Raw genomic sequence first — 9,198 nt, forward strand, 5'->3', positions numbered from 1 at the left:
CACTGCATAATCTTTCCCTTCTTTATTATATCGTTCATTTTATAGAATTCTCCTGTCACTTTGCATAATACTATAAATAAACGAATGAATCACTAAATGAATAAACATTTAAGTAATATGTGTGATCCATCGTCTTTTATGAGGTATTTGTAACAATATTGACACTCTATATCATTCTTCACAGAACACACATGTTGTACTACCTAAGCACAAGATGCACATGCTTTCCACAATGCGACCGTAACTTATTGCTAATGAGCGACCAGTGCATACGTATTATACAGGGTGTCTCATGCAACCGGGACGTGCTATATCTTCAAAATGGTTGGTGGTCGAAAAAAAATGTTATAGGGTAAAGTTAAATGGTATTAGACGCTAAATTATTCCTATATTACTTTTATAAACTTTTCCGCATCCATGCATCTGAAAAGTGCAACTGCATTTTTTATTTACACTAAATCATCGATATTAAGGTACTTATGTCTCGAAACTACTAGTCTGACAATCATTTGCGTAAATACTTCGGGTGTATCAGTACACGTGTGCTACTTGGAAAGCAAACATCAAATTGAAATAACGTCCGAACTGATCATTTTAAAACACAAAGTACCTTAATACTTTTTTTTTGAAGGGGTGAAAACTTGCATCGATAATACGAAAAAGCACATGATTCAATTGTATTTTTCAGATGAAGCAATGATTTCGAAAAGTGCATAAAGTAACATAGGAATATGGCAGCTTCTAATACTATTTAATTTTACCTTATGACATTTTTTCCATTATCCCTTTAAAAATACTGCTTGTCCCAGCTGCGATATATTATATACACACCTACACGTGTACACTTTATAAGGTTAAGTTGAGTTCCTTTTTTTTTTAAATTTCAGACACTTTATTTTTTATTGATTCATTCAATAGCCGTACGACGTACAGTTGTTTGCAGATTTTTTCCCTACTTCCCGTATTTTTTTCGGTTCACCTAATGTAGCGTGTAATGTGCATTTACTAATTAAGAGACCGACAGAATGGTACATTCACCGTTCCATTTTTTAACTCTTTCACAGTTTTGCCACTTGGTCGCCATCTCAGTGAAGTAGCATATAGCAGTATCATTAAAGTTACAAGTGAATGATACGACGAGCGTCATTCGCCGTAGAAAAATAAAACACAGCCATCTAGACTTGTGTTGGAAGCAGGACATAATTCCTTCGTTTCCTTTCAAGTTTGTTCTTTCCTTTTATTACATGCCTTGTCTGCGTTCAGAATTCAACGACAAGCGACGCTTTATCGATTAAATAACATTCATAAAAGTTAGAAGACATTTTTTTGCCATCCCACCTAGTTTTGTTCACAATTTCTTTTTTTTTCACCTACGCGTGTGCTCTTCTTGTTTCATTCCTTTTTCTCTCTGTCTCACCCTCTCATTTTCTTTTTCTCTTCTTTTCCATTCACCTTTCGCATTCATATCACGCGCCTACAATAACTAAATGTTTCTTTTTCTTTCACCTTTCTTTTTTCGAGTATTAACTTTTTATCTTTTCATCCTAAACTGAAAATTGCTCGAGGTAGATACACAAGCACATACAGATTTTTTTTTTGTCTTTCACCAAGAGCAAATCGAACAAGAGCGTTCACTCGAATTTTCGAAGATGCGTAACGTAAAAAATAAAAAAGAAAGAAAGAAAATTATGATCTACAGCATGCGACAACAATTGTATTCGATAGCAGTTGTACGTGCTTAGATTTTGCTCACACTGTTACATGTTGCACATGATAATATATGGCTTACAATATTTCGCTCGCTCTCTCTTTCTCTCTCTCTCGCACGCGCGGTCGCTCTCTCTCTCTCTCTCTCGCTCTCTCGAATATGCTTTGAAATTGCGCATTCTTTTCGTAATAATGATTGCAGTCACAGTCAAACGCCACTTTTTTTCTACATAATATGTAATGATTACTATTCGTAGCCCCTCTCTCATTTCTTCGCACTACCCTTTAATTGATCTTTGTTTAATCGTTCCACTCTGCGTAGATCCATAGAAGTTTCCTAAGGCTGCTCGTCCGATATATTTTAGAGGACCAAACATAATGTTTAAAGGTACTTGTACCATACAAATATATGACTGTTCTTCCGAGAGAAGTAACATAAAAAATAAATACTTAACACATTAATAAATAGTCTCATTAATTATACCATCATCCTATTTCCTCTAAAGATGCTAATACGTTCTAAATCATAATACCGTATTTCAATTTATACATTTACCAGTTACGAAACGGTGGACATCTGACTATCGTACGAATATTTGTCAACTTTTCTTTTATATATATGTATATGAAACATACGACGACAATAACTACACATCGCTTGATCACGACATTTGAACACCTGCAGGTTCGTAATACAAATTAAAAAAAAAAAAAAGGGGCGGAAGAAAAAAAAGAGAAATACACATAGAATTAATGACATCGCGGTTGTTTGACGGTCAACACCACTGTTACGTATAAAAGTACCGTTATAATTAGAAGAGAAAATAAGTATGAAAATACTTTCGCGTATAGTTGTTATTTGCATAATCTCAGTCCACCACATTATTCGTAAATGAACATATTACTTTCAACTGCACAAGATTAATAACTTACAATGACGCGTCATATGTATTCGTTGCCTGAGTGAACAATTGGACAGTAGAATCTAGAATTTTCCTGATTTTAAATACAACTGGAGAAGTTTTATTTCACGGAACCAGCAGCAGAACACACTGATGGAATCAACCGGATTCCGTCGATTATTTCGAATTTTATAAATAAAAACACATGCACGGGGCCAAGCATACACACATATACACACACATGCACAAACAAATAAAAATTCAGGATAATAGTGTCCAAAAGTCACCTATCCTCTCTTTCTCTCTATCTCTCTCTTTATCTCTCATAATAAAATAACGCAATGCAGTACAGCAAAGCCGTTATGCAAAGTTTACGCATACAGTACCACCTATGAAATCGACGTAGACGCTTTTATCGAAAATATGAAATAATAGTAATAATAGTAAATAAGAATATTAGCGATAGTGGTACTAGTGTAGTAGTAATAGTAGTAGTAGTATTACGGCATGATATCTACTATCTCTAAAATAGACTAAGGTCCAACTGAACAATTGTGCCGTAAAGTTGTACACTATACATACAACGAAAAAGTGACCGATCACTTTTCGTTGTGAGTTCTTCTTGCAATGTTCTTGGCAGGGCCTCCGAGTTGACAAACGGACACGACGATAAATTAACCATATTAGAATTTGAAACCACACGCACCATGGTCGGAAGCCAACAATATTATTCATAACTCTATTTGAAAGTCCTAGTTGAAATAATTATTCCCCGTCAAAGAGGCATTCACACCTTGGTCCACGGTCACACGGCATACGATTCACGCACGCGATTGCACTATAAATCTATTAATATAACAGGTATAAGTATGACATGTCTAAAAATCCTGTCAGTTGTCACGCAAATTGAATTTGTACTTTTTCTCACATACATTAGGTAAGAATCCGATACGTTTGCACAAAAAATATCGACATTCTATAAAGCCCTACCAACATCATCAACCAGTAATGACGCGTTTCGCTGTTATTATCTATTATTAATGCGCGTTTATTTTAAGTAGAAACAATGCCCCAAAAACGTGTTTTTAGGACTGTAAGAACTAGCGTTCAGCCCTCCCCGATCGGACAACAGCCACGTTGTTCTTGATGTTCAATTCACATTTAACGACTTAATATTTCCATTCTCTGCTCAAATAACTGAGCTTATGCTTTTCCTGACATTCAATACCGATTAATTAATACATTTAATATTTGTATTTCGTTAAATTGTTCATTTGTCAATTCGCATGGAAATTGAATGTCACAAGATCGTTCGATATCACAGTCGTTTTTCAATTATTTTAATGTTTATGTATTTACGAATATTACTTAATATGTATATATATAAATGTATGTATGTATGTACATATATAACATATCGTACTGATAAATACAGTTATAAAATATGAGTGCGCCTTATGCCTCCTTATTTCAAAGGGCTTGCTTTTGTATACATTTTCTTGTTTTTTTTTTTTTTTCATCTTGTAAAGTTGAGCCAACTAACAACGCATGTTTTTTCGCTCTTTATGTTTTTATCTCTTTTAAAGTTCCTCCTCTGTAACTGCAACCGTATTTTTACTCACTTTTTAAAATGTAAGCTTTCTCGTTCTAGAGCACTCGCATCCAGTATTGCGATCTGAGATTTTTTTTATAACGCACCGTACCATTTTCACAGGACAACGTCTTTGTTACGTTTAGAAATTCTAATTAGAGAACGTTAAAATTCAGGTACAAATATACCTGACAGTGTGGTGAAATGTTTCAGCCTACCCTAACTGCGATGACCAAACGTTTAAATAAAACAAGCTCTTTTAAATCATGGGTTACAGAAGCAACAACTTTACAGCATTGAACTTTAAAATTTACTTATATATATCAACGGGATCTAACAAAAATATAAGCGGGATTTCTAAAAGTATCTCAAGACGCAGCCTGTATCCTGTTCATAATATCAAAGCTTTCGACTACTAGAAACTTTACACGATTTAGTCGATTAAACCATGATATTGCCGGCGCAACGTCGTCTTTGTCTGGGGACGGCAAAACAACAAAGTACCATTCGTCGCTGGACTATAGTAAATTTAAAACAGGAATCGTCAAGAAATCTATGGCGATGGCGATACGGCGTATCTTAGGCGCTTAGTCAGACATACACGTTAAAACAAAAAGAAAAAAAAATAAAAGAGAAAGAAATGGCGCCATTGGTTTAACTCAAACTACACAAGTTACTGGCCATTCAGGCGAGAATAATAAAGCACTTGTGCATTTAAAGCTCTATGATTACTCGAATTTACACGCCACACTTCTCGAAGATACGCCCACCACGTCTTTCAAAAATTTAAATCATGAAGCCACAACGAGCCCCATAGTCTTGACAGGAGTTCTAAAAAATTTCACTAAGTTTCTTCACCTACTATGTGTCATACCGTTATGTCTTATTTAGACATTAACGATTGCTCGATTTGATTCATTAATGATTATACTACTTGTATTCTTCAACACGCACGACAACGAAACCTTGATAGGATCTTATACCTTTCTTAGCATTTGACAAATCCTGATTAGAACTCTTCAGAATGAGATCACCATCTTCCACATCGTACAATAATTTCCTTTCGCAGTTATTGATGTTGGAATTGTACTTAGGATTTGCCAATTATGGTTCGTCGCACGCGAATAAAAGTATTTATGGAATTGAATAAACACAATTACTTTTTTTTAGAATGAAAATTGTAGTGCACAGGCAGTCAGCGAACGTGATGTGTCTATACGTGATACTGTCTTTTCTTGTGTATACGTATACGCGCGCGCAAATGCGTGCGTGTTGTATCCGATGTGTATGTCGTACGTGTCTTTCTTACATATATTTGAATTTACGTGTACGGTAGTAATAATGGTAAAAGTGGAAATAGAAACGGTGATAACGATTTACTTGTCCCACCAATCAGGATCGTTACTGTTGACGTTGTTAGCAGAATTACTATACGACGAACTATTATAATTACCTCCGTAATTTCCGTAATTTCCTAAAATAATTAGTTACAAAGATGTATATCTCTTTTCTTATCGATTCTGAATAGTTTTAGATCAATTTAAAATAAATACGTACTAACCTCCGTAACTTCCAGGCCTATTGGAGGAACCATTGTTACGGGCAGATCCGGAACTAGGTTGCTGGCGATAATCTCTTGCACCAAATCCGCTAAATCGGCCTTTAGTGGTGCCAGTTCGACGAGATCCACCTCCAGAATATCTTGCTTCAGAGAACATGTCGTCTAACCATGGTGGGAGTACTTGATTAGCCTCAATCAGAAGAGATACCAAATCACGTACTAAGTTATGGTTCTTATTGTTGAAGAATGATGTTGCTAGACCTGTTAGATGAATAAAATGACATTACCACAAAGATAAATCAACAAAGTAAAAATAAATAAAAAGTAATAAACGAAATTATTAGAACGAACCTAAATTTCCCATGCGACCAGTACGACCAATTCGATGGACGTATTCTTCTACATCTCCAGGTAAATCGAAGTTTATCACATGTTTAACATGTGGAATATCAAGTCCACGGGCAGCAACAGCAGTAGCAACAAGTATAGGTGCTTTACCAGCACGGAAACGACGTAAAGCTTCTTCTCGTTCACGCTGTGTTCGATCACCATGAATACTGGTGACTGGATATCCTTCATGATGCAAAAATTCTTCTAACATATCTGCACCCTTCTTTGTTTCCACAAACACCAAAGTCAATGATTCTGCTGCTCAAATCGAAACATAATTACATTACACTTCTACATAATATATCATAACGTCTTTTAAATTTCTGTTGCATTTTTATCACTTACATGGATCTGAGAATTTACTAGATTGAAGAAGATCAAGTAAATAAGAACGCTTATCATGTTCTTCCACCCAAACAATTTTTTGGGTGATATTCTCAGATGTAGAACCAACACGGCCTACAGCTAAAAAGATGTAGTTACTGAGGAAATCTCTAGCCAACATTTGAATTTCTTTTGGGAATGTGGCTGAAAACATGAGAGTTTGTCTTTCCCCAGTAGGAGGCATTGTATCCTCTTGAACTATACGTCTTATCTGTGGTTCAAAACCCATATCCAACATACGATCGGCTTCATCCAAGACTAAATATCTAAAAATAATAATCGAATATAAAACTATAAATTCAAAATGACAGTGACAATGCCAATAGTCATTATTTTACACTTTAATACGAAACAAAATGAAATAATATAATGTAAATTATGATGTGCGAGTGTACGCTGTTATTAAACGTAATAATAAATTAAATATTTGAAACTAATAATGCATATATTACAAAAGTTTTGTACGTACCGACAATTATGTAAACCGATTTTACCCCGCCCCAACATATCCACGAGGCGACCAGGTGTTGCTACAAGAAGATGGCAGCCACGATCTAATTCTCGCATTTGATCAACAATGTTTGAACCACCATAAACAACAGCAGGACGCATACGTGATCTGTATGCAAATTTTCGTGCTTCATCATATATTTGAGTGGCCAGCTCTCTCGTAGGTGCTAATACTAGACCTAGTGGGTACTGTTTACGCTTGCCAGAGGCATTAACATGTTGTGGCGGTGGACGTGGCCCGCTTTCATAAATCTGATTTAATATTGGCACTAAAAAGGCCGCTGTTTTACCGGACCCTGTTTGGGCGCAGGCCATAACATCGCGACGCCCGATAATAATCGGTATCGCGTATTTCTGTACTGGTGTAGGTTTATCATAACCAGCCAAAGTAATGCTATTCTTTATTATCTCCGTCAGCTTAACCTCATCAAACTAAGACAACAATGAAAAGAGATAAAATGGAAATATACAATACATTAATAACTTATGTGCTTTTATTATAACTTTAAAACTTACAGATGTGATGTGCGGAGGTATGTTATCTCCAGTAGCCTCAACTGGGATATCCTCATATTTACTAAAGTTAATACCAGTATTCCCAGTACCAAATAATTCCACCTCCAGCCGTTCGTCTCTGGAAGTGGGAATTGTCCAATCAATCTCAGAATTTCTTCTGCCTCCTCCCCCCTCTCTTTCATCCTTCCATCTACCACCCATTCTGTGATCGTTTCTAGTCTCTTGCCAGCGATCGTTTCTAGGTTGTTCTTGCCAACGATCATTTCCGGAGCTAATCGTGCGCTCCCGTTCTCGTTCACGTTCAGCAGTGGGGTATCTAAAATCTCTTCCATTTTCTTGATTAGTGCTGCGTCTATTGCGGCCACCAAAATTCCCGAAATTTCCAAAATCGACATCGCGAGAACGTGTATCTCTATATCCAGAACCACCTCCTCTACCCCTTTCACGATCCCTATCCCTATCCCTTTCACGATCACGTTCACCTCCTCTGTCTCTTTCAGAATATGGTCTTGTGTTGGAAGAAGAATGATGATCCCCGCCAGAAGGCGCGTTACCTATAATTAATTAATATTACCATTTTTTATAGTTCCTTCATTTAATAATATAAAGACAGTATCACCAAGAGGCTCTACTGACTCATAAATTCTTTCAGTAGCAACATCCTCTAAATTTTCAAATGCTTATTAAGTACTTCATATTATATTTAATTAGATTGAAGTTATCTTGTAATCTAGAATATACAAGTAAACACAGTTAACATGAATGAATTTCTATTTTAAAATTGGAATTACAGATGCAGTAAAAGTAATGTATAAACAGTATAGTGACTATTAAACATATACACTTCAATACTCACTTCCAGACTTATTTCGCAGATGCGGTGGCACGTAGCGACCCCCACTTGGCTGGCGGGAGCCCTGCAAGTCCAGACCAGCTAACTAAACCATAAAATATACATGTATAAAATCCCAAAAATTTACAAATTATAACATTCAATAACCTTAAGTAAACAATTGATATTTTAAGAATATAAGATACATATATAAAACAAATTCGATTGACCAAGCCAAAAGAAAAGAAAATAGGAAATGCGTATATTATAGGTAATTCACGTAATCGTAGGAATTTGAACGTGATAAAAAAGTAATGCAAAATGCGTCATGGCACGAGGCATGCCGTTCCCGGAATTGGTTGCCGCCATTACAAAGCTATACGTCACAAATGAACTCGATGATGACCCAAGTCTATAAAATTTATAATGCTATGAAAAAGACACGGAATTAAATGATACATAAAAGTATAGGTTATAAAATACTGTTTACAAGCAGTCAGGTATGATTCTATAAAATAAGATTTTTATAACTGCATAAAACAATAAAAGATTCGAATAGAAAGAGTAAAGGGAGAAATGGTAGACTGAAACAACGGTTGACAAAAATGCAAGAAACCTTTAATTTCCTTTACCTGCTGCTCTAGACCTGATCCATTCTGGTTGGCTGCATTACTCATATTACTCCGCCTCGGTGCGTATTTTTCGTGGCTCTGCCGCAGAAGCTCTTAGCTATTTCTCGCCTAGACAATCACTAAGCAAAAAATTTCAATTGTTCGCTCCCTTTTTCTTTCCTCTCCTTTCTTCC

General features: G+C 35.8%; 1 protein-coding gene across 1 annotated transcript; it reads right to left on the reverse strand.

The window, feature by feature from the left end:
* Positions 1–4,063: 4,063 nt before the first annotated feature.
* On the reverse strand, positions 4,064–9,188 carry LOC108573627 (ATP-dependent RNA helicase bel). The gene is made up of 8 exons (XM_017936091.1): positions 9,026–9,188; positions 8,418–8,499; positions 7,562–8,115; positions 7,005–7,477; positions 6,497–6,801; positions 6,113–6,409; positions 5,762–6,022; positions 4,064–5,674 (listed from the first exon to the last, which is right to left on the reverse strand). Exons 1-8 carry the CDS (start codon positions 9,068–9,070, stop codon positions 5,577–5,579), a joined length of 2,115 nt encoding a protein of 704 aa, XP_017791580.1. The 5' UTR covers positions 9,071–9,188; the 3' UTR covers positions 4,064–5,576.
* Between the last annotated feature and the right edge of the window lie 10 nt (positions 9,189–9,198).

Source organism: Habropoda laboriosa, unplaced genomic scaffold (assembly GCF_001263275.1).
Source record: "Habropoda laboriosa isolate 0110345459 unplaced genomic scaffold, ASM126327v1 scaffold128, whole genome shotgun sequence".
Taxonomy (NCBI): Eukaryota; Metazoa; Arthropoda; class Insecta; order Hymenoptera; family Apidae; genus Habropoda; species Habropoda laboriosa.

What these genes read in the sequence shown, in the direction of transcription:
- LOC108573627 (XM_017936091.1), bottom strand. Translation starts at nt 9,070, where the DNA reads ATGAGTAATGCAGCCAACCAGAATGGATCAGGTCTAGAGCAGCAG. An exon ending in GATCAGGTCTAGAGCAGCAG is followed by an intron (nt 8,500 to 9,025) that starts GTAAAGGAAATT and finishes TTTATGGTTTAG; the next exon opens with TTAGCTGGTCTGGACTTGCA. An exon ending in TGGTCGCATGGGAAATTTAG is followed by an intron (nt 6,023 to 6,112) that starts GTTCGTTCTAAT and finishes TTCATCTAACAG; the next exon opens with GTCTAGCAACATCATTCTTC.